A 26,257-nucleotide genomic window follows, 5' to 3' on the forward strand; every position below is an offset into this window, starting at 1 on the left:
TTGTTTTTCCTCTGATGTGTCCATACATAATTTCTATGAGAGAATTTATTGACGCACGGTTTGACAGTTCTGCTGTGAAACAATTTCATTACGACAGCAGGGTGCTTATTTTACGAAGTAATTTTTGATGTTATGATATATTATTGAGAAAATCATACAAAACATTATTTCATTTATTATATTATACAGAACAACGTCTGTCGAGTCAGCTAGTTGTTAATAAGTCAATAAAATAATCTTGTTTTCCGTTTTGACAGCCCTCGCATGACACAAAATCGATTGTTAAGCGATTAATCGATACAAAATTCGTTATCGAGTTCAACAAGCTTGTCCATTGAATTGAAACGCATAACTTACAGATCGGAATAATCGACACCGAGTGATCAGATCGCAATCGATTCTGTCGATTTATAACGATCTATAGTTTCCTGTAGATAGGTTATCTGCGCTGTTTAGCTTATACGAATGCAATTTGTATCGCTGTTGCTAATTCGAATATATGGGGTTATGTTGGTTATAAACAACTAGTTGTACAAAGTTATTAACGAGCTCGCGATGCATGCAGGAATCGATGCTAATTGATTATATCAACATCGTTCGATTGGAGATAAGTCGATTAATACTATCGAGTTAGCTTAGTAACAAATAGAGAAAATAATATAAATTAAAAACTATAGATTTTATATTGTCAGGTAAACAATGTAGACGCGTATATATCGTTGTACCTTAATAATTATTTAAAAGTGATAGCTTTTAATGGGAGGGTAAACCGCTTCGTAACGTAACGCGTTACGGCGCCAAACTGTTTGGCTTCTCTTTCTCTCACGCATAGCGCAGCGGTAGGCAGGCTCCTCGTCTCTCACTCCAACCAATTGTTCCTTTCATACGATTAAAAATTGATACTAATAATGTACATACATAAATTTCTAATGTACATATTCAAGAATTGTATCTAAGAACTAGCTGACCCAGCAAACGTTGTATTGCCGATATTAAAATCGCGATACAAAAGTAACTGTGGATCGTTGATGGGTGAAAATTTGATGTTGTATGTATTTTTTAATGCTGACTCATAATCAAACAAATTTAAAAAAAATGTCAAAAAAATTAAAAAAAAAATTCATGTGGACCACCCTTAACATTTAGAGGGATGAAAAATAGATGTTTTCCGGTTCTCAGACCTACCCAATATGCACTCAAAATTTCATGAGAATCGGTTAAGCCGTTTCGGAGGAGTTCAATGTACCATGACACGAGAATTTTATATATTAGATAAAATATATTTTATAATCAATAAAAGATTTTTTAAATAAATAACACTTACATTATCATATTAATGTAGGTACATACAATTTAATTAATAAGTTTTTGTCAAGTTGAACAGCTTCAATATTAAATAGTTGGACTTAAGTTATAAATTCTGTCGGGCGTCCCGAGACGTACACTTCTTTTATTTGCATACAAAAATATACCTTCTTTTTGGCCCTTGCGGAGTAAGAAAATTTATTGAAGTAGGCGTTACTTTGCGGAAATCAATAATTATACAAATGATTTAAGTTTTCTTTAGTGTTAATTTCGCCAATATTTGTTATATGCCAGATTTTGGCGAGACAACACATCCTGAGGATGTCTCGTGTACAGGCGAAACACGTGTCGAATTGTTTAAAAACAAATATTGGCAGAATTAACACTAATGAAAACTTAAATCATTTGTATACATTGCGGAGTAGTTTTTGGCTACCAAGTAAAATCATTCGTTAGTAAGATATCCTCAAAATCGCTATAATACTATTACCTACCTTCGTCCTTTATAACATTGACAGCGTGAGGTATTCCTGCCCAAGGGCTTGGCAGATCTAAGAACACGGCATCCGCTTTTCCGTATAGCTCTTCTCCAAATCCTTGATCAAGGACATCTCTTTGTGTTACCTGTATTAAAAAAAACATAATTATGACATAATTTTTAGATTGTCTCGCGCTCCGAGAGACAAACGAGCATATGGCTAGCCTAATGTTAGGTGATCACACTACTGCAACTCCAGAGGAATTACAAGACATCACACCTTCCTTAAAAAGGCATAAAAAGGCATTTATTTTCTCAAAATTGATTCCTTTAGAATTCCTTTGATGTCATTTCTAATAACTACTAGTTACTACTACCGCTTCGAATGGCGCTCTGAGAGAGAGGAAGCGGCGCAAGAAAAACTCTCCCAGTATTCTTTTTTTTGCGCTCTTTTCAATAAAAATATACAATATTGTACAGTCATTTCTATCGCTATAAAATAATCATAATCTAGTCCCAGGCTGTCCGATCACTTAGATATTCAGAATATATATATATATACGATATATATATATCATATATATATATACGATATATATATATCATATATATATATATATATATATATATATATATATATATATATATGATATATAGAATCTATTAAAAGTCAGCAACGCTCCTGTGATCAGCACCGGTATCATTTATGTTATAATAACCTTTCCCACTTAAACATTTTTATCAATCATCATGTTGTAAAAGCATTTCACACATCGCCCTATAAAAGACTTACTAATTCAACCTTAAGTTTGTGTGTGGTTTATGTTTGTTTGCTCGTGTTAACTTGATGATTGTAGCAGTTTCTATTATGAACATACGGAACATTATCAAGAACATATTGAGAATTTGTTATGTTTTTAAAGTGATTACTCTCACATATAGGATTAATACACAAATAAAATTTTATAAACGATGCGGGACTCGAACCCACGACCTCTGGCGTTTCGTGCCAGTACTCTGCCAACTGAGCTAACCGTTTGAGTGACGTATCATCATAAAATCTTGTATGCTTTTTTCCACTCCCAGATTGTGGCTTCATCTACAGGATCTACTTTACAGTTGATAACCTGCTCAACCCCAATATTTCCAAATTAGGAAATTGACTTGAGATGTCGCTCTTGTTAATCTAAACAATTTGTTATGTTTTTAAAGTGATACGTTACTTCTAGGATTAATACACAAATAAAATTTGAAAACCATATTTTAGGAACGTTGCGGGACTCGATCCCACGACCTCTTCTTATCAACTGTAATAAATAAATTATGAAATCTTTTCCATCGATTCAATCTTCGAATTCAAACCTATGCTCAGCCAGTCTACAAACAATGCAATCTAGTGTCTAAACCATGAGATCAAAAAGATAGGAAGTAAGTTGATCAATACTAAATCACAGTACAACCAACCTACATACCCTAACGAGATTGAAACGCACTAAAACAGAAAATTAAGTGTTCATTTAGATTGTAAGAATGAGATTATCGATGAGATTACACTGTATTTAGTTGTTTGACACGCAACCGAATGTGTGCAGGCAATATTGTGACAGACACGCAATTCGAGGCACAAGACATGCGCGCGCTGTCAGCTCGCACGGAAGGGTGGTAACTCTATGATTAAGGATTTGTCTCCGCTGCACTCCAACTAGATACCGCTGGCGTAGACGCAAAGTGCGGCAAATAATACCACACCCGAGTTGGCGTACTCGAACAATGTGTGACGTTGACGTGCCACACGTTCTGTTAAACTTTGCTAATAATTGAAACCAGTATGCCCGGGTTGCGTAGTAAAACGTTGTAAAAATCATAGTACAAAAAATAAGAAAGACACTGGGATCACATATCATCAGTAAGTATTTTGTATTTTATTAATTTCAATGTAAAATAATACGAAGCGTTTGTTAGAAAATTTGACAGATGGCATTCTGTGTCAAGATGCCACATTCACAAGCATCTAATAGTTGCCTTAATAAAAAAGCTATTCTTAGGTAGTGCAGTATCTAGTTAGTGCGCAGCGGAGACCAATCCTTAATCTAAGGTGCTAAATTACTTCACTAAGCATATATCTTTATTTTTTTGAAGGTATACTTCCTTAGCGGCGATTAGGGATAATTATCAGAGTGAATTTTTACGAGGCGCGTGCACACCGTCACGCAAATTCGACACGCTGACGTTAGCTGGTGTAACAATTTCATAATAACAACAGGGAGCATATTTTACGAACAGCGGCTGTCGGGTCGGCTAGTAAATAATACCTAATTGCAATTCTACGAAGCTTTTGTTACACGCATTTAAAAAACTGAATCTACTTATCTATGCTCCGACGCAACACAATATATATCTAACATTAGGTATTAGATGTAACACACTCTTCAAAGCTTACTGCACCTCATTTTACTCGAGCAGTCTGTGGGTCGACTATGCCCAGAAGCAGTACAATGCCCTGCGTGTTCAGTCAGTATAACAATGCGTTTAGAATGTTATTGGTGCTGCCAAGATACTGAAGCGCGTCGGGGATAAACATCCCCAGCAAACGCTGAGGCACGCATAGATTGTTTTTACGCGACTATGAGTAAGCGGTGTACGTCCTGTTGAGTAGGGTCTGGGCTAACCCCAATGGTATTCTGAGGGCATTTTCTCACAGGTTCGATTGTCAGAACCTGAACCACTGCTGTTTGATACATGTGCTGACAAGTGGGTCCGGTCCTAGATTAGGAAGGTTTAGATTTTAAGATATCTTGTACTAACGCTAGGTTTTAAGTGACTTTGTTACTAACACATTATGATCTTTTGTTGGTCGAAATAAAGAATTTATTATTATTACTAGCTGACCCAGCAAACGTTGTATTGCCGATATTAAAATCGCGATACAAAAGTAACTGTTGATCGTAGATGAGTGAAAATTTGAAGTTGTTATTTTTTTATAATGCTGAATCATAATCAAACAAATTAAAAAAAAAATGTCAAAAAATTGAAAGTAACATTATTAAGAAATTAAAGGGTATGTATGTATTTTCTCAAAATTGATTCCTTTAGATTTTTTTTGATGTCATTTCTAATATAATAGATACTACTAACGCTTCGGAAACAAATGGCGCTCTGAGAGAGAAGAAGCGTCGCAAAAACTCTCCAAGCATTCTTTTTTGCGCTCTTTTTAATAAAATATACAATATTGTAGTGTCATTGCTATTGCTATAAAATAATCATAATCTATTACCAGGCTGCCCGATCACTTAGATATTCATCTGTGGAGTAGTTGGATTTACGACAGAGACATCTTAATATATTATATGAAGTACGTATGTCCACGTTTATCTCTATCATCCGTATCTTCTATCAAATTCCCGTTGGGATGGCAAATACCCCTCGGTCGCCTGGTGTGCATAAGTGAGTTTGTACGGGATGGGCGGAAGTGGGTGGTTGTGGGGGGCAAAAATGTGATAATATATAGATACATCTGTCCTTTACTAACTAATGTAAACTTCTATAAAATTCTGAAAATCCCGGGAATGATCTAGAAAGTTCCAAAATGTGTGCTACTGATGTAATCAATCTAGAAACTTTTAAGGCTTTCTGGAATGATCTAGAAAGTTCCAAAATGTGTACAATTGATGAAATTGATGCGAAACAGTCTAGAAAATTCAAAAAATTTGATCTGGGAAGTTTCAAAATGCGTGTAACTGATAATAATAATTAAACATGCGATGTAATTTAATCCGAGCGACGCCGGGTATCGCTGCTTGTTTTTTTATAAAACATTATAAAAAAGTGTATACGTTTACCCTACAAACTATTACGTATCTTATGAAGCCTACTAGAATTAGATACAAGCAATCCCTTATTTCTAGTGAAAAGTAAAAAGGTAAACACATCAAGTTAGTTACATAATTTTGTAACCTAGTTTCATACAACACTTGTTAAGTTTAGATATGCTGTTATTTGGACAGTCTTTCACTGAACATTTTGTCATTGCGTGGCATTGTATTCAAAGCGAGGTCTAAACACAACTGAAAACTCTGCTTAGGCAGAGATTTACTTCAGACAATTTTTGGACGTGATTGTGAATCAAATTGTTTATTGTATGACAATGCAATTACATACCGTAACGAAATCTGCCAAGCCATGGCTTTCAAACTCTTCTTGTGCGAGTTTAGCACGATGGTCGTGGAAGTCAAACGTATACACGTGGCCATGCGAGCGCACGCGGCGAATCAGTGCATGTGTAAGAGAACCGCTGCCTGTTCCTGCAAATTAGGACTACCCTCAATATTAAAAATAAAATCTTAGAGTATTACTCGCTAACACTTATCACATTTTGTAGTGATAACTTCTTATGGGAGGGTAAAGCGCTTCGTTACGTAACGCGTTACGGCGCCAGTCTGTCTGGCTTCCCTTTCTCTCACGTATACGGCAGAATTAAATATTGTTTCAAATATCTCAGTTAGGTAAATGTTTTTTAAATCTTCAAGTGTATTGTTTATTTTAATTTTAATTACCTGCTTCAACAACTATAGATCCAGGAACCAAATCTAACTGAAGAACTATCATACTTATATCTGGAGTATAGATAATTTGTGTCCGATGTGGTAATGTTAATGACCACAGCTCTGGTGTTGGCTGCAGGACGTGACCCCAGCCTTTTGAGAGCTCTACCTATAAATTTAATGAATAGTTATTTTTTGATAATCATTCAGATTAGCTAAGAATATTCTACTCGCTGACCTCTATCGGCCATATGTTAACACAACCACACAATGACATTCTATAAACATTTAAGGACATATCATTCACAGTCTCATATCGGAACACCAAAAGTGTGCTTAAAGACAATGTAAGCCCACTTTTCTCCTACGTCGTGTGTCAACTGTCACTGTCCGATCAAACCTGAACTTAATAAATGTTATACATTGCTGCTTATTGTGACCCAGAATTATTTTTAAACAACTGGAGTAAGTGCGGCAATGTATATAGCAGTCTTCTAGTAATTTGTGGCATGTCCCATATTTCGACTTTGTTTTAATACTATATGAAATGTCTATATGTATAGAATGTCATTTAATCCACATAATACCACAGACTACTAATAAATGGCGAACTTCATATCAAATCTTTCTGTGACTTTAATAAATACACAGTAACAATTAGCGTTGTAATGAGTAAGTTGTTTATGATATGTTGTGATTATCTGTATTTGACCAATAAGCATTCAGTATTCTGTGGCCGCTCGCCTCCGATGGTTGATTGAATTGTTTATATTTCGAATATATAGATATTACGAGTCTATTGGGGTCTTAAGATACTTAAGTTAAAATAAACCCCAATAAAATTGAGTAAGCACAACCAAACATTCCCAAATGGCTGAATGGCTTTCGACAATTGAATGGTAGTAGTTTTTTTAGCAATTTTATTATATTGTGCATTAAATGTCGAACGAGAAACATGCGCGGAAAGTTAATTTTTCTGCCCTTTGTTCTGGGAGCAACGTTTTTTTTATAAAAAATATGGGTCAAGACAAGCAGAAAGTTCGGCTGGTGGTAATTGATATGACCTGCCCATTACAATGCAGTGCCACTCTGGGTTCTTGAAAAACCTCTGAAAAAATTCTGTGTGGCACTATAATTGCGCTTATCACCTTGAGACATAAGATGTTAAGTCTCATTTGCCCAGTTATTTTACTAGCAACGGCGCCCTTCAAACTGAAACACAATAATGCTTACACATTACAGCTGTTTTACCACAGTAAAAGGTGCCATTGTGGTACCCATAATCTAGCCGGCATGCTGTGCAAGGTAGCCTCTAACTTGTCGCACTTTACCGCCCTCTAAAATTGTTGGGCATATACTTTGAGAAACAGGCCCGTAAGTTCCCACAATAATAAGGATAAAGTGGTGAAAAAAGAGCACATTAAGGCCTTCACACACTGCAGCTAAAATGTATATTAACATACTTTATATTCCGGGATGTATATATAGCTTTTAATTATCTTAATGTATTATCTTCATTGGTATAAAACTTGACTTTGTATTAATATTTTTAAGATGATTTTTATATCACTCTGTATCTTAAGATATTAAGATGTGGAAAGGTACATTATAACTGTTGTGTGTGGTCTTCTGTTGATTTCTATGGAAAGATATAATAAGATGTATCATGCTATATTGTACATCTTTAATAGATACTGTGTGTTAAGTGCCTAACATAGTAGGTGCCTTTTTGTTTTTCCATTAATAAAATTAAAATGTAATATGATATATATATATATATATATATATATCTTAATATACGTATATAAATTACGTGACACATTGTTTTGTCTTACAGTCCATGGCGGACTCCTAAACGAATGAACAGATTTAAATGGGAGATTACTTCATGGAATGTAGTTTAGTCCAACTTGAGAGACAGGATAGTTTTAATTTGGATTTAGGACCCATAATTATTTTTATTTCCAATATTTGTTTTCGGATCAACTAGTATATATATATATAATTATGATTTACATATTCTGTAGAATGATCTAGTTCCCTAGAAGATTACTAAGTTTTAGTCCTTCAAATACCACCACCTCCATTCTTGGTATTATCCAAATGATGCCAACTCCACTATTGATTTCCAAAATCAGCTAACCTCAAAAAACATAGTTAAATATCTCAAATGTTTTAAGTTACATCCGGTATATATCTTTATATATATATTTCCTCTGTACATGACATGTTGACAGTGAACTCCTCCTAAACGACTGGACCAATTTGAATGAATTATTTTTGTGTGTGTTTAAGTGGATTCGAGGATGGTTTAGATTCACAATTGAACTACCTCCATAACGGCTGGACCAATTTTGATGATTTCTTTTGTGTGTTTCAGTGAATTTGAGATTGGTTTAGATTCTCAATTCAGTTCATATAATATAATTCACCTGCCCATGTGTATATTAGTGAACACCTAGAAATGGCTGGACCAATTTTTAAAATTTAAGATGTGTGTACAAGACAATGTCTTTCGGGTCCACTAATATATTATAAGGTTTTAAAAATGTTTTGTAAGATCTTCTTTAAAAAAGGCTGTGTACTTTAATGTACACATGCAAGTAGTTCCTTATTCCTCCTCCTTCCTCCAAATTCCTTAATTTTTTGTATTTTTCATGCTATTTCATGTTTGTAGAAAGAACAATATTGTAATAAAGAAGGTTATTAAGTTAAGTTAGGTTAAATTACATGTAACTAATAAAAATATTTTCATACTGCATAATTTAGTTATATAATGATTAATAAAATATCATTAAATTATTCTTGTTCTTATACAGTAACAAAGAAACAAATTTTTTTTATTGTACAACTTATATATTTTGTAACCAATTTAATAATTCAGCCTAGCTCTTCAACATGGAAAATTAGGCTATTTTTTATGAAAATAAGGGACGAGACGTGCTGGACGTTCAGCTGATGGTAACTGATTATTACAATGAAGTGCCACTCAGGATTCTTGAAAACACCGAAAATTCTGATCGACATTACAACTGCGCTCGTCACCTTGTGACATAAGATGTTAAGTCTCATTTGCCCAGTAATTTCTCTAGCTATGGCACCCTTCAGACCGAAACACAGTAATGCTTACACATTACTGTTCATGGCAGAAATTGGAGCCTTTGTGAACCACATAATCTAGCCGGCTTCTTGTGCAAAGGAGCCTCCCACTGGTAGGCTTTCTTAGTACCCTTAGTGCGAGTATTCTTGGTACCCTTCTCCATATTAATAATTTTAATTTAATGTATTCATATATATTCATATATGTCATCAAAAAGTGAAATCATCACTTCTGTTGGAGAAAAGGAACTAACAGTGTATGGAATAATGAGATATTTAGATAATCAATTTTATACCTCCTGAAATTTCCATTCAAAAAATTACATTTTCCACAGAAGAAACAAACATCATTTCACAGATTTACATATACTAAAGTCAATAATTATTGAATTATTTTTTTGCAAAACATATTTTATCATAATACAGTTAATAAATACTAAGAATTACTCGATCAAAGTGCCAAAATTTACTGTAATAATTGATGTTTTTAACTTATAACCTTTTGTAACTTTTAGGACACTAGTGGACATAATCTGTTTCCGTTACAACAGCACACAATTATTTTTTATTGAATACCTTTGATAAACAGTATTAAAGTTATATTAATACTGTTAAGTAAATTATCTACTTATTTATAACTATTTGAGGTTACTTGGATTAGTAATAGGAATAAATTAATTCCAGAATAGCCGGTTTCTGTACTATTAACTGTCACCAGTATTGATACAATATACTTACACGACTACCATATTCAACTCCTATAAGATTCCGTACTTTCAATGCGCCAAAAGTTGTTTGATAAACATTTTCTACCATTTCACCTTTTTTGTTTTTTATTTCAGGTTTCACATCGATGGCGTGTAGGTTATTACTCAAATAAAGAATAACTGTGTCTCCTTCATCTATTTTATTTTTGTAAGTCTTAAAACTCATTTTTAAAATACTAAATTAATTTATACACCAAAATAACCAATAAAACAAATTTCAAAAAGTAAACAAAATTGTAAACAGAACCGTCATCCCAACCATGTGTAATTGACATTTGACAGATGTTAGTGATAACACATTATCATTGATTTGTATTAGAACTAATTTTAAAATTTAACTATTGAGATTTACATATTATGTATCGAGTTGGAGCTCATTATAAACATATTGTAAATTATTTTATGATCCTTTATAATCATGTGTAAAATATTTATTTAAATCAATCTATACTTACCACTATATATTTTAGAGCAGTAAAGTCTGGTGTTATCTTGTATAAAAGTGTCGAATTAATTTAAAAGGCCGTAATTGTTGTAGTAGAATAATTCAAAAACTGTAATCACACCCCTGTAGAAATGTTTGAAATGTGGCAGTACTGGCTAAAGGTCAGCAGCGTGCTAAGTGAATCTGAGGATTTCGGTAATTTCATGGGCTTCAAATGTATTATTTCTTACCCATCTATCATATTCTTTAACTAACCTAAACAAACGAACAAAAAGAAACAATACTAAAGTTGCTTCAAGGGCAAAATTGAAGGCCTAATAGTTTAAAAATATCACCAAAAGAAATGATGAGGTCTAGTGAGCGAGCGAATTCGCACTTGGTTATCAGCGTCACTGCCTATGAGAGTTATGGTGTACCGGCAGCACCCAAATAAGCAACGGGACAGGGGTACCCCCTGAAGAATAAGAATCCCCGGGTATGGTAAGACTACTTTAAATAATGACCATTTGCCCTGGCCACATATAATGTTAAGACAGGGCGGACCGGCGAGAAGACTATAATAGGATATCGCAGGGTTATCTGAAGTTCGCAGACAGGGTCACACTAAGACAGATCTACTCCAACGTCATTGGAGACAATTACTCAAAACTAGGCAAACGTAGCGGCAATGAATTGAGAGGCAATTTCGTTATAAAAATTTGAACGCCCGAAGCCAGATGCTAGTTGACATTATGGAGATGGAGGGTATCATATGACGAACTCCTTTTTCATGAAGCTGGAACAATGCAAATAGACTTGGATTGGTCTCAATGGTGCCATCAGAAATGAGATTCACTTTATCACCATTCACCAGCTACTATGCTTGGCGTTTCTGGACAGTGAGAAAGCTTTTGATTCGATCGAGATCTGAGCGGTGCTTCAGTCTCTCCAGAGGTGTCACATTGACTATCGATATATCGAAGATATGAAGTATTTTTATGGAAACGCCACTATGTCATTCCATCTCCAGGATCAGTTATTAAAGCCTTTCCGATTGCAGCGGCGAAGACAGACAAGGCGATGTCAAGCTGTTAAACGCTGCGTTGGAATTTTTTTTAAGCTTCTGGGCTGAATGGACTGTGCTCAATATCAACGCTGAATATATCACTCATCTTCCATTCACAGACGATATCGTTATCATGGCTGAGACCATGGAAGACTTAAGCCATGTGTTCGTTGACCTCAATACATCCCAAGAAGTAGGTCTCAAAATGAACATGGACAAGACGAAGATCATGTCTAACATCCATGTCATAGGGTTTGGGAAGTGTTTGGAATGGTACACACACGTGGTCGCTAGCTATGAGCCTGATGAGAAAGCTCAATCATGGTCACTTAGAGAGCAATGAAGAGGGCTATGCTTGGAGATTTATGATGAGATGATGTGATGAACCACAAATGTCATATTCATTAATAACAGGCGAAGGCAGTTTAGTAGAAAATAGGAGACTAATTTTTCTTCAATTTCTTTTTACTAAGTATAAAAAGAAAACAAATTATTTAGTTAGGTACTATTTTGTTGACATTTGTTTGCATATTATGGGATTTTTATATATATTTATAACATATATTTCATGGTTAGATATTGTGTAAAATTGAAGATGGTATTTTATTAATCGATGAGAATATGAAATAAAATAATTAAAAAGGGAGAAATGTTTCACATTATGTAGGTACCTATTCTAGGAAATAATATTATAAGGGATTTTTTTATAACACATTTTAATAATCAGACGGAATGACGCCCTAACTTGTCAACGCTTGCAGCTGAATAAAGTGATAATATTCAAAACCCTGATAAAACCTTTTGTAGATATCTACAACCTCTCCGCCTTTCACCTTCGACAGTAATATTTTTATTATCTGTGCACAGCTTGACGTTGACAGTTGCAACTCGATAATAGTCGATAGAGTACCTACACACTGCATTTTTTTTATTAATTTGTAATTTTTAGTGCGAGGTGCATAAATTGTATGGATTGTGTGTGAAAGTTTCTGTTATTATTAAAGAAAAGCACAATGATGGGCTTTAAATGAGATTGACGTATTACCAACTGTACTTTTTAGTTTTATTTTGTTTGAAAACATTTTATAGAACGTGTAAAAAATGGTGACTATGGATGCGTCCAAAATGACGAGCAAAACGAGTTCATTAAAAGCTCTTATTTTAAAAGCTTGGCGTGAGCGCTGGACGGACATTCAATGGGGTATTAATATCAAAACGATTCTTCCTAGAGGAGTCAGTGGAGATCTTTACAACTTAGCTGATTGTATTCTTCAACAAGCAATGGTTGGATGTGGAGCTAACCAGCTAGTAATGTCTTACTTAAAACATTCGTTAGCTTCGCACATTGTGTCCTATGCGGCTGTATTACAAAGAATCGCAAAGTTCGATGCATTTCATAAGGCCCATTGTATTTCAAGCTTACTGGATTTCTTGGAAACATTCATTGACAATGTAACATGTCGGGGTAAAATGGAAGAGGAAATATTGGCTAGTGCAGTTTCATCTATCATCCTATGGTTATTGCAAGTGTACCACTATTCACTCAGCAAATATATTTCATCAAATCCAATCCAAGGCCAAGAACTCTTAGAAAAATCAAGTTCCCTATTGAACTCAATTGTAAACTCAGATTTCTTACAAGCAATGTTCTATTTAGCAAAGCAAAATGATCCGGAGGAGTATAATGAAGTTATTAAGAAATGTCAAGAAATTTCGTCTGCTATATTGATGAATACACAATTTAAGGCACCAGCTTCAATACATGAGACGTTACAAAAGATTTGTGATATGAATATTGATAAAATTGCTGCATTGAATGTTACGCCCGAAACAGTTACACATTGTGTTCAGGCTCTGATAGCTATTAATGTGTTATCTAATGCAAGTGTTGATGTACTACAGCTAGCAAGTCAATTGATGACTATTAAAAGAATCAAAGGATTCTCACTATCAAGACTATATTGCGAAATAATAAGAGCATGTTTTGTGTCGTTGAATGATGCCAGTAGAGATGCTTCTACACAGGCTTTATGGGCAGCCTTTACATTCCTCAGAATACCTCAAGAAATTCAGTATCTCCACAATACCTGTGGTACAAACAGTAAAGAAAGTGAATATTCTGGTGAAGTTGTAGAAGCGTTTGAAATGCTATTACAGAGTACTCCTTTGCTAGATGTGGTTGATTCTAAGAACTCTTGTAATTGCATTATATCATTGTTAGAGTCATTAGTAAAATTGAATGTTGTATCTGAGAGTCACTTGACATATTTTAATCAAAAGCGAGAAACAAAAGATATTAAGTTACAAAAACTAGAGCCAACTGGCTTACAAGGCCCTGTACCTCTTTATTTAACTCGAGCAGAGCCAACATTGACTGGAATATTGAAGACAATGTGTGGTGATTTCCACAATACTCATGAATCATTTTATAACATGCTATGTCAAATTGTTGGGAGTACAACTTTGGATACTATTCTTGCTGTAGCGACTGTTGAGGGAAAATTAAAACTCTTTGTTTCTAGACTTATAAAATTCAATGAGTTTGCTTTATTAGCCGCTAGTGAGAAAGGTGCAACACAATCTAAGGTATATATATTTGATATGACATTTCTTATTCTCTGTTCAATTGTACAAGATTACGGAATTGAGGTATTAGATGAAAATGGTGATTCATTTTTTGAACAATGGGTCAGGGATTGTATGCCACAAAAAGGTGTTCAGAAGTGTCCCAATCAAATCGTATTAAAATGTGATCAACAAATTGTTGATATATTCATTCATCATCTCAGTGCGTCTGATTTTGATTTTAAAAATACAAATCTAAAACCTCATGACTTATTTATGAATGTAAGTGCAGTAGTCAAGGAAATACTCTTTGCTTGGGAACAAGGATCTCTTACTGTTGCTGATGTAAAAAGAATGTTAGACTCAATGAGACAAAAGATGGCTTGTTTAGCAGTATGTGGCTCAGTTTGGCTATGTTCTTATATCAATATGGTCCATGGAGATGTGGTGTTAAAGCCAATTAATATGCTGCAACAATTTTTAACTCCACCCAGTGATGTGGAATTGGCACAGATTGAAAATTTCAAAGAGCGCACAGCATTGATGAGTCAAATAATTAATAAAATGCAATATGATGTTCAGCCACCATCAGTCTCAAAATCTAAGGCATTAACCATCTCACACGGCATTATTTCACGACAACCAATATTGGAACAGTTGAAGTCTGTATGGGATGATATCAGAACTAGAGGATATTTGCATGTTGATGCAACTCATATTGTTCAAAGTTTGTTAAACACTGCAGGTCCAGTTTGGTTTGTGACAAATCTTATCAAAGAGACACTTAGTTTTCGTTATCAGGAAGATCTCTGTAGATCAGTAGATATTGTTCTTGCCATGTTTTATTTGGATATCGAAAATTGTACAGAAGCACTATTACGTCATGTGTTACCACAGTATCTGTTTAATGCAAAGTTGAGTGAGACATTAGTTGAACCTCAAGCTGCTGCATTAGCGAAGCTTTCAGCTTATTGTATTTTTGCTGCCCTTGAACAGTGTATGTTGACTAAACAATCAGCCGGACGTAAACGGCGCCATGAAGATAGTGAGGATTTAGATGCTGCTCCATCAAGTAAATTGAGAAGACTTAATAATAACTCCTCTGATGGTAGTTTGGCATACTTCTCTCAGGGGCAAAGCATATCTGGTGTCGTATTGAAAGAACCTTTACAATCATGTTTGGAAATGTTGTTTAGATCATTCTCTCAATTGGCAGGGAAAAACGGGCAGATTACACCTCAAACTCAATTTATATTTGAATTTCTTATTTATATCATAGAATGTGGTCAAGACAGAGCTCAGTTGGTCTTGCAAAAAATGCCAACTGAAACAGTGCCTACACTTATTAAAGCTTTGCCGGATAATTTTGACATAAGTTTTATTTTGAGGTTATATGATTTATCAACACCACATGGTAGGAAAGATGCTGCTAGAGACCTTTGCCTGCTGAGAAATATGAGGCTCAGACCCGAATGATTATCTATCATGGTTTTTTAGGTTAAGGGAAGAATTGAAGTGTACATAGTATGTTACAAATGTTTCATAATATATATCTTATACCATGAATATTTTGTTTGATTTCCTAAAAAGAGGGTAGATGTGAAATAAAATAACATTTTGTTTTGACAACAATTTATTGCAATTTTTTCATTATGCATAACTATCTCATTAATTTAATTTCAAATGGCTTTACTTGTACCCTACAAGCAAACTTACAAAGTTTATTTTAATATCTGTTTTCGGGTAAATTTCAATCACAAAATCTATAGTAAGTAAGAAACAAAAAAAAATTAAGAGTAATGGAATAATTTCACAGAATTAATTGTTTGAAGGAGAAATATAATATAATTTAACATAATTAATAAATCTTACAACTTTATTAAATTACATTCATGTAATTATTTACAACAATAAAATTCACAATGTACCTGTCACATTTAATATGACAGCTCGACTAAATTTAAGTGGACGGTTTAGTTACAATTTGTACACATAATAATTCTTAGTTAAAATTTCTACATCTATGTACATTTTACAACCTTATGTGTATTTACGAAGATCACAGGAGAGTTCCAGAATGTATTTATTATCTACTCACCTAAACTAAACATATATAAAGGTAACAGAACAATGTTTTACTATTAGGTAATACTTGATAGAAATTGTGCTATAGCTGTTATAACGCCGGCTTTTTGGCACCGGGCGAGTCCGGGTGAGAGCGATCTGTAATAAAAAATACAAATTTAAATGTTATTAGAAACTTGTGTTTATGTTTTTTTTACATAAACACGACCCATTCCTGACCAGACCCAATGAGGAGATCCGTAGGAGAACCAAAGTCACCGACAGCCCAAATAATTGCGAAACTGTTGTGGCAGTGGGCAGGGCACATAGCTCGACGGACAGATGGCCGTCGGGGCAGTAAGGTTCTTGCCTGGCGACGACGTAGCAGAAGACGTGGTCTTGGTAGGCCCCCCCATAAGATGGATGATCTGGTCTAGATCGCCGGAATAGGTTGGATGAGGGCAGCGTAGGACCGATCGTCATGGCGATCTTTGGAGGAGGCCTTTTGTCTTCCAGCTGAAATAATGATGACCCATTCCAGCCGGCCGCGGAGTAGGGGTGAAGTTAGATTACTTATTCAACTCATACTTCAAGTCAGGAGTCAGCAAGATCTCATTTACAAATGCAATTATCCGTGAAGTACCAAGGTAGGTAGGTATCTACTTCTTTAATAGTTACGTACGAATTCAACCTAGGATTGAACGAATTCAACTAAATTTTGAATGAAATGTATGTATGTTTAAGGTACCTACTAGTAAAGAGGTAGATGCAAGGAACAAAGTATACATTCTATATTCAGTTAATCAATAGGTAGGTCACTCACTCACTCAGTAGTAGGATTAGCTGCTAAAAGAACAGGCTCGTCAGAAAATTCAATGACTTGAATGAAGGCATTCCTACCAACTTACATATATTTCCGTATAGCTACACTTTTACGTGTAGGTCACTCACCAATTTGCCTTCTAAGCAGTTCACTATCCACTTGTGTATTGTTTTCCGACGGTGCTCTGACTGTCATCGTTAAGCTTAACCTATTGGGACTACAGTTTTCATCAGAAGTTTCTTCTGAATTAGTGAAAGAAGTCCTATGATTCCTCCACGCATCTTGATAGGAACTGTCCGAAGTTATGGTGCTACATCTATTGTTAGTGTGAGGAACGTATTGTTCAGGAGACCAGTCGAAGACGAACGTATGGCTATAGTTATGAGAATACGCAGATGGAGTTCCACTGGGTGTTGGAGGGGTTGTCGTCACATAAGGACTCAGGTCTTGATGACAAACGTCTGGGACTTTCTGTAGCGCAGATTCTGACCACGTTGGACTTGGATTCCATTGGTCAGTCATCTCTGGCTCTGATATATTGAAGTTTTTCGATCCTGGTCTTCGACTAGCCAATGATCCAGCGACTGCTACTAATGTATCAGCGCCAGAGCTGGTTACAAAACGCGGAGAAATGTTAGGGACAGGTGTTCTTGCTTTCTCTTCGGATTTACTTTTTCTTTTATTATTTTGTTGTGGTCTCGTATCCTCAATTCGTGTAATATGGTATCTGAAAGTTAATACTACAGTTAAACATATAAATACGGCTCTGTTTTATTTGCGGGGTGATTAGAAATTTCACCAGATTTTAGGGAGCTTCTCCTGTTATTTGTTTCTTTTCTTACCTGTTCTCTTGTAGTGATACGGAGTAGTCTACTGGGCCATTGTCCGTTCTTTCGTAAGCGTAATGAATAGGAGTAAGGTGTGTGGGTATTTGTTGTAAATGTGGCTGGATGTTATTATTAGGCATCATCACTGGTTGGCTGCCGTTGATGCATACAGGTGGTGTTGGAGCATATTGCATCGTGGCCGGGTAGACCTGGATATCTGGGGGTGGAGGGCCGTACATCCTCGTAGCTGCTTCATAAGCTAGACCATAATGGAGCTTAGACTGGACTGCGTAGTAATGGTAAAGCCAAGGATTTGCTTTCATGACAGCTGCCTCCAGTTCACTGTGGACAAGAATAACAAGATTTATAAAATCTTATTAATAAATGCAGAAATAAACAGGAGTAAGATTCTTTGGACTCTCAAGTGATAAATAAAGGGTAATCTTATACCAGCATCCAAGTAGTACTTCCACGTTGACACATATTTAATTAACGATTTTATAATGACTGACCACAATATCCTTTGATACCAGATACATATGAATGTTACTTACAGACTAAGAGAATTATTGTTAGATAATTTTTTCATGAATCGCTCCAGATGGTTAGAATGGTCTCATGGCGTTTCTTGTGTGTACCTTATATGAAAAAATATATAGAATATTAGATTTGAACGTACACATTGGTGCTAAAAAGCCATTCAATAGACCCATTCAAAGGCCCCTTTCTCATTTTACTCCATCGAATCAGGCTTATTTATGGATTAATACATGCGGACTGAAGGTAAAAACTCATTTTTCTCTCGCCGTGTTAGGTACTTTTAAAACTGAAAAGGTTTTCATTGTTGGTGGTATAGATAGAAAATAATACACTACAGCTCCTCGACCGATCATGGTGAAGTTTTGCACATACATTGTAAGGGGTACAGAAAAGGGCATAAGGTATGCGATATAAATTATATGCGAGGTCCATATATAATGAATGATGCAAAATAATCATTTCCAATGTTTTCGGATTGGCGTACAACGAATTTGGCGTATACAATCTATTGTAACAATATGCATATCAATTCCAAGTTTGTCGGGATGCAGGAATACAATTTTTAATCTATATATAAGTAATATAATGAAAATGGTCCTTCTTTGAGGCTCTTTCACGCCTAAGCCACTGATCGTATCGACATGAAACTACTAACACCGTTCGATGCGAAATTTATCCTAGATGGTTTATGACTACTTATTTTTTTAATGTTTGAATTTATTTCCTTTTAAAATTCGCCCAGCCAAGCGGGCGGGAACGGCTAGTTATTATGTATACGTATAGTATACAGGTTTCAGGGACTCCATACGTTCGAGTGAAAAAATCTGGAACCATTGAAAGATTACTTATCTATATGACTGCCTGTCTGTACGCCTAGGTACATATTCTTATCATCATCATCAGCCGGAAGACGTCCACCGCTGTACAAAGGCCTCCCTTAAAGATCTTCACGACGATCGGTCGATCTTGTGGAGACCTACCAACACTGCGTCTTCCGGTACGTGGTCGCCATTCTAGGACTGCCCCAACGGCCATCTGTCCGTCGAGTTACATAACTCGGTGTGTTGATTGTCATTTTTTTAGTTTTTACTTCTAATTTTATTGGTTAATGGTTTTTATTAAATCAGATGTTTCACATCTATCATACGCAACATGACATATTATTTAAAGTTCCCGAGGGATCGCGACACCTATTTCACGCAGACGTAGTGCAAGTAAGAGCTTATACGAAAATTAAAGCCAGAATTATTCCCCTGCATAATATAACTAGTTAGGTATATAGTTGTCTGACATTCTGTCACCAAGAAGTGGCGTTTGAGTATTTATATGTGTATTATGTTTGAATAGCGCATTAGCAAGTTAAATTCTTTGACCGCTTAAGATGTAATGTTTTAAGGCTTCGACTCTAGTGCAGTGCTTACACTGTAAAAATAGATGAACTAGTTGACATCCGATGAACAGTCAACCAATCTTATTTAGCCACTACAATAACTTTTATAAATAGTTTTATGATTATGTAGATAACAGAGATTTGTAAACTTTTATAATATACTAGTTCACCCAGCAAACGTTGTATTGCCGATATTAAAATCGCGATACAAAAGTAACTGTTGATCGTAGATGGGTGAAAATTTGAAGTTGTATGTATTTTTTTATGCTGACTCATAATCTAACAAATTTAAAAAACTAGTGTCAAAAAAAATTTTGGTGTGGACCACCCTGAACATTTAGGGAGATGAAAAATAGATGTTTTCCGATTCTCAGACCTACCCAATATGCACTCAAAATTTCATGAGAATCGGTCAAGCTGTTTCGAAGGAGTTTAACTACAAACACCGCGACATGAGAATTTTATACAGGGTGTCCCGTAATCAGTGGACCAACGGGATACCCGTGATAGGGGTGGTCATCATCTCTCGAAAACACCAAATTTTACTGTTCTAGGGCCAGTAGTTCAAAAGATATGATTTTTTAAGCATTATTTTGAAAATTCTACCCTTATCAACACAAAAGTTGAAAAAAAATATTTTTTATTTTTATTTTGCCCTGTTTCTTAACTTAAGGTGGCTGAGGAAACATGTGTCTTCACAATTAAATCCATTTTTGTGAATAAATATTGCCAAATTAAAAATTAAAAACCAAAACATGCGCAAATATCAAATAACTAAATTTGCAACGTGATGTTTGAAGCAAGCTAGTGCAAAAAAAATGTATGACAGCCTTGCGGACCATTATTTAAAAAACATCTGCAGTTCATACTGATTCCAAAAAGGTATAACAATATTACATTTTACAAAAAAAATAACTTAATAACCAATTTTAGACTCCAATTGCGAGAAACATTTAAGCGCTATCTATTCTGAGAATTATTTTGTTATCGAGAGAGAGATAACACAATATGCTATCTCTTTCTCGCTCAGGTACCTTTTTCGTTTACGGGGTCCTATTGGCCGACGCCTATGATCCCCACACCCTAATTTTTCAAATTATTCTTAGTTTCATCAGAGACTTGCTCATAGCTCGTAGCTGCACACGTGTTTTTTACTTCGCTACCATTACGACTCTTTTTTTTGGTGACTGACGCTTGAATTGGACCTTGTTTGTCTTTGTGATTTGGATACTGTTTGCCCGGATTTTATAAAATGCCTAATACCTATACTCCTCGTGAATATGCTGAGATGTATTTTATTTACGGTCTGTGTAATGCAAACGCTCGGCAAGCAGCCCGTACGTATCGTGAGCGCTATCCTAATCGCGACCGCTATCCGGATCATCGAATTTTTCTCCGTGTAAATAACGCGTATTTAGAAGGCAGAATTCCCGGAGCTGCAAACAACGTGGGAAGACCTAGAAGAGTCGATGAACTTCAAATACTGGCCGAAGTGACAGAAGAACCTTCTACGAGTGTTCGTCGTATTTCAAGACGTACTGGTATAGCAAAAACAACAGTACATCGCATTTTAAAAAGAAACAGTTTATACCCTTATCATATTCAACGAGTGCAGGCACTATTACCTGCTGATTATCAACGGAGGATAGATTTTTGTGCAGAGATGCTTCGCCGATGCCGACAAGATCCACTATTTTTCAATTCAATATTATGGAGCGATGAATCGTGTTTTAAAAGAGTTGGAGTGTTTAACATTCATAATTTACATGAATGGGCTGTTGTGAATCCACGTATTGTACGAGAAGATAGATTCCAGCACCAGTTTGGAGTCAATTTGTGGGCTGGAATCTTAGATGGTAAACTTATTGGTCCATTTGAGCTCCCACCGAGGCTTAATGGTGCTCGGTACTTGCAATTTTTAAGAAATGACTTAAGTAATTTATTAGCAAATGTACCACAGGAGGTATGTGAGAGGATGTGGTTACAGCATGATGGCGCACCCGCTCATTATTGCAGACAAGTGAGGGAATATTTAAACGAGTCTTACCCAAGTAGGTGGATTGGACGAGGAGGTACAATCCCATGGCCAGCTCGATCACCTGATCTTAATCCATTGGATTATTTTTTATGGGGATATTTTAAAGAATCCGTATATGAAACCGTTAACGATAACGAAAGACAGCTAAGACAAAAACTGAATGTGGTGAGTGAAAAAGTCAAAAATAATGAAAGGGCGTTAAAAAGTTTAAAAAGAAATTTTATAAGAAGATGCCGGCTATGCCTTAGAGTAAGAGGAAGACATTTCGAACATTTATTATAAGAAATAAATAAAAAAATTCTAACTATTTACTTTTGTTTTATTGTAAATTCCGCCAAGAAATTGCTATCTAATGTTGATTTAAAATAATTATTGTCTTTTATTGTTTCACAATAATGATTAATTATACCTTTTTGGAATCAGTATGAACTGCAGATGTTTTTTAAATAATGGTCCGCAAGGCTGTCATACATTTTTTTTGCACTAGCTTGCTTCAAACATCACGTTGCAAATTTAGTTATTTGATATTTGCGCATGTTTTGGTTTTTAATTTTTAATTTGGCAATATTTATTCACAAAAATGGATTTAATTGTGAAGACACATGTTTCCTCAGCCACCTTAAGTTAAGAAACAGGGCAAAATAAAAATAAAAAATATTTTTTTTCAACTTTTGTGTTGATAAGGGTAGAATTTTCAAAATAATGCTTAAAAAATCATATCTTTTGAACTACTGGCCCTAGAACAGTAAAATTTGGTGTTTTCGATAGATGATGACCACCCCTATCACGGGTATCCCGTTGGTCCACTGATTACGGGACACCCTGTATATTAGCCCCCTTATTCATACTGGTCCGCTAACTTAAAACAGCCGCTAAGGAGTGTTTTTTTCCTTCTGACTTAGGTCAATAGATTCTTCTATTGACCTAAGTCAGAAGGAAAAAAACAGAGACAGAGTGAGAATTAGCAATGCTTTAAGTTAGCAGATTATTATGAATAAGGGGGTAGATATATAGCGAAGGGTAACCAATTGTATTAATTTTACATATATATATAATTTTGTTAAAAAATCCTCACTGAATTCATGCAAAATTGTGATTTGAATTCATTCAATTCAAGAAAAAATAATATATTGTACGTACCATTAGTGTTAAGGGCACCTTCATAGGTCTTGGTATTCAATTCTACAATAAAATTACCAGACAGTAGGTAGGTAGATATACTAGAACTGACTGAGTACAAATTCAAGAAATATATCAAAGCTTTTTTGACAAAGAAGGTTTAAGTACTTATAGTACCTATAGTAGAATATATAGATGATTATCATGCATGGTTGTTGTCTGGTTCTGTGCAGGCTAAAATTGTATAACATTTTATTAAGGCGACACTAAATGCCAGCGACCTTGAGCAATATGAGTTCACGGCTGCCGGCCCGCCATCTATGTAACAAAGCCAATATTTTCAAAATTCTTGGGTGGAAAACAGTTTATACGCTTACAATCCTCGTTATTCACTACTAATCTGAATAAATGAACCTACACAAAAAAGTACAAGCTATAAGAATAATTTTTCTGAGAGAAGTACCAAAAAAATGCGTCACGCCATACCAAAAAACTTATTTAACTTCAAAGAAAAGTGGTAGGTTAAAAAGACTCGGCAGGGTTAACTATAACCAACAGCAAGCATTAGCAACCTACAAATAAGACTTTAGGATATGTGTAACAGGATTAAGTAGTGTTCATAGCTCGAAATGCTATACTTTCACCACAAAACTTGTCTAAAAACACCATGTTTGCGTGTTTTCTGCTTACTCTTCGCCTTAAGTAGGCTAAGATGTTTAATGATTTAAAAGGTGGGCTGGGTGTTTTACCAGTTCTTCTCTACATGTTAAAGCCCCTTTACGAACTGATATAGCTTCATGAAGTTTACCAAGTGTTCTTGCAATATGTTATGTTATTGTCACTGCATATTGTAAATAATTTTATTTTCTTTTTCATATAATCATGACCCCACTGTCTGTCTGTCTGTCTAATAGTAGACTGTGTCTTAAAAACCACATTAGCTACACAGTTGATATTTTTCGTGTTATATTTTTTCTCTGCCTAACCTGTCTAATATATAAAATTCTCGTGTCATGGTGTTAAACTTTGAACTCCTCCGAAACGGCTTCACCGATTCTTATGAAATTTTGAGTGCATATTGGGTAGGTATGAGAATCGGACAACATCTATTTTTCATTTTCCTAAATGTTAAGGGTTGTCCACACGATTTTTTTTAAATTTGTTTGATTATGAGTCAGCATTAAAAAATACATACAACTTCCAATTTTCACCCATCTAGTTACAAATAAAGCATTATTTCATTCTTTCTTTATTTTATTTATCAGGTGATGGTAGTTGGAACGTTACAATGTAACTTCTTTCCTGGCACAGCCACTTTATGGAATCTTCTGCCGTTTTCCCGAACCGATACGACTTAGGGACCTTCAAGCAAAGAGCATACTCCAACATAAAGGTCGGCAACAAATATGTTGATCCCTGGTGTTGCAGATGTCTATGGTCGGTTGCCTAACGTGAATTTTTTGTTGCCCGTTTGCCTCCTCTTACATAAAAAATTCCAAATGGATTTCCAAAATGGTATCCGTGCAAATAAAAAAAAGTTTCTTTACAAAAGTATTTAAGTAAAGTTTACACATTACTGCTTCACGGTAGAAATAGGCGCCGATGTGGTACTCATAATCTAGCTGGCTTCATGTGCAAAGGAGCCTTCCACTGGTGAAACAGCGCAGCTAAAGTAACTATTCAGACAACCTTATAGTTCAGAGGTGACCCCTATTTTGAATAAAAATATTTGAATTTGATAAACTGACATGCTTATTTATATTTTAAGATTATAATTTTACATAAAATCATAATATAATAACATTTTTAAATTAACCAGTAAATATTACCTGGTACATACACTACTCAATATATATAATTGTGAATATAAATGTTATGTTCTAAAATTTCAAAAAATCATTAAAATGCATGTTTAAATTTTTTTGAGGATAAATAAAAGGCTTAGGCTTTTATTTTATTTATTATTGTACGAAACTATATTTTTATGAAAACAAAAGTCCGCTGAGTTTCTTGCGCCCGTTCTTCTCAGGTCTGAGTTACCATCGTGGTGATAAAATCTTAAATTCAAATATTTTTATTCAAAATAGGATATGACATCATTTATTGAAAGTCAAAAATAAACAACCACCCATTCCAAAATGAACCCCTCAGACCTGAGAAGAACGGACGCAACAAACATCAGCGGCCTTTTTTTACATCAAAAAATATGTTTACAAAGAAACATTGCACAATTAAACTTATTATTTAATAGCCTGAGGGCGGCCGCTCCATTCCCAACTTGTGGTATCATTATTAAAGTCATTTATGTTATAGTAACCTTTACCACTCAAACGTTTTTTAACAATTCTTATGAATAACGTAATACTTTTGTTTTGAATATTTCTGGGATCTTGTTGCTTAAATATCATCATAGCATCATAGACTCTTGAACGCAACGCATCCAGGTATTGCAGCAGATGAAAGACTGGACTCCACGGTACGATAACCTTGAATATAATAGCATCTATTTTTAGAAAGTAAAAGGGGAAAGCAATGAATTTTTCGCCTTGTATTGTAAGGGATCCACTAAGGTCTTGTTACAAGTTTTACCCATTAGTACGATCCAGGAATGGGCAGTAGTAAAGTTTAATGTTTATATTAAGTAGGTGAGACACAACAGCTGTCTTACAAGAAAATTATTACAATTGTTTCCAATAACACTTTGGTATCGTTTACCGACTTTAGCAGCGTTATTGCCGTGAATTAACATAATTAGAGCCTTTTATGTGTGACTTTTAAAAGGCTGTTATTATAATTAGTAATTAGGACTAATGCAACAAACAATAATCGTTTTTATATTTAGTTGTTGAAGTGTTGCTTGTGTACGTAAAAGCATGAATTTTTTGTATATATTCTTACATAATTTATACGTCTAGATAGAGTCTCTTGCTTAGACAACCGATGAGAACTGGCCTGGAATATTAGTTTAGTGTGCGTGACAAGCTACATCTTACACTCGCGATTTGTATGACATTTTGTGTTAGTGTGCATGAATTGCTTGAAATAGTGGTTACTTCTAAACCCAATTTTTTCCGACGTTTTCGCAGTAGTAATAGTCTATCTATACGTATAAATGATCTATGTACATATTGTATTTTTTGAAGACTTAAAGGTGATAATGAGAGAGTGTAAATACAATGATATTGAACACCTTATTAAAAATATTAATATC

General features: G+C 34.9%; 3 protein-coding genes across 6 annotated transcripts in view; 1 reads left to right on the forward strand and 2 right to left on the reverse strand.

The window, feature by feature from the left end:
- Positions 1–10,451, reverse strand: part of LOC126976314 (tRNA (adenine(58)-N(1))-methyltransferase catalytic subunit TRMT61A) — a 137,375-nt gene extending 126,924 nt beyond the window's left edge. Inside the window, exons 1-4 of the mRNA XM_050824599.1 lie at positions 10,162–10,451; positions 6,337–6,493; positions 5,942–6,084; positions 1,800–1,929 (exon numbers count right to left, since the gene is read on the reverse strand). Of these exons, the coding sequence (XP_050680556.1) occupies positions 1,800–1,929; positions 5,942–6,084; positions 6,337–6,493; positions 10,162–10,356 (625 nt within the window). The 5' untranslated portion in view covers positions 10,357–10,451. The remainder of the gene's footprint in view (positions 1–1,799; positions 1,930–5,941; positions 6,085–6,336; positions 6,494–10,161) is intronic.
- A 2,162-nt stretch (positions 10,452–12,613) lies between these two features.
- LOC126975581 (mediator of RNA polymerase II transcription subunit 24) lies at positions 12,614–15,811 on the forward strand. Its single transcript, XM_050823535.1, has one exon. It carries the CDS (start codon positions 12,782–12,784, stop codon positions 15,719–15,721), a length of 2,940 nt encoding a protein of 979 aa, XP_050679492.1. The 5' UTR covers positions 12,614–12,781; the 3' UTR covers positions 15,722–15,811.
- A 49-nt stretch (positions 15,812–15,860) lies between these two features.
- The window catches only part of LOC126975782 (PAS domain-containing protein cky-1-like), a 192,988-nt gene continuing 182,591 nt past the window's right edge, over positions 15,861–26,257 (reverse strand). For 3 of the 4 annotated variants that reach the window (XM_050823833.1, XM_050823825.1, XM_050823837.1), the window contains 3 exons: positions 17,975–18,301; positions 17,261–17,859; positions 15,861–16,468 (listed from right to left, as the gene is read on the reverse strand). In XM_050823833.1, the coding sequence (XP_050679790.1) occupies positions 16,422–16,468; positions 17,261–17,859; positions 17,975–18,301 (973 nt within the window). In that variant the 3' untranslated portion in view covers positions 15,861–16,421. Of the gene's footprint in view, positions 16,469–17,260; positions 17,873–17,974; positions 18,302–26,257 lie in introns of those variants that run through there. The other variant, XM_050823834.1, reaches the window with a different exon arrangement.

The sequence above is a fragment of the Leptidea sinapis genome, chromosome 2 (assembly GCF_905404315.1).
Source record: "Leptidea sinapis chromosome 2, ilLepSina1.1, whole genome shotgun sequence".
Classification (NCBI taxonomy): domain Eukaryota; kingdom Metazoa; phylum Arthropoda; class Insecta; order Lepidoptera; family Pieridae; genus Leptidea; species Leptidea sinapis.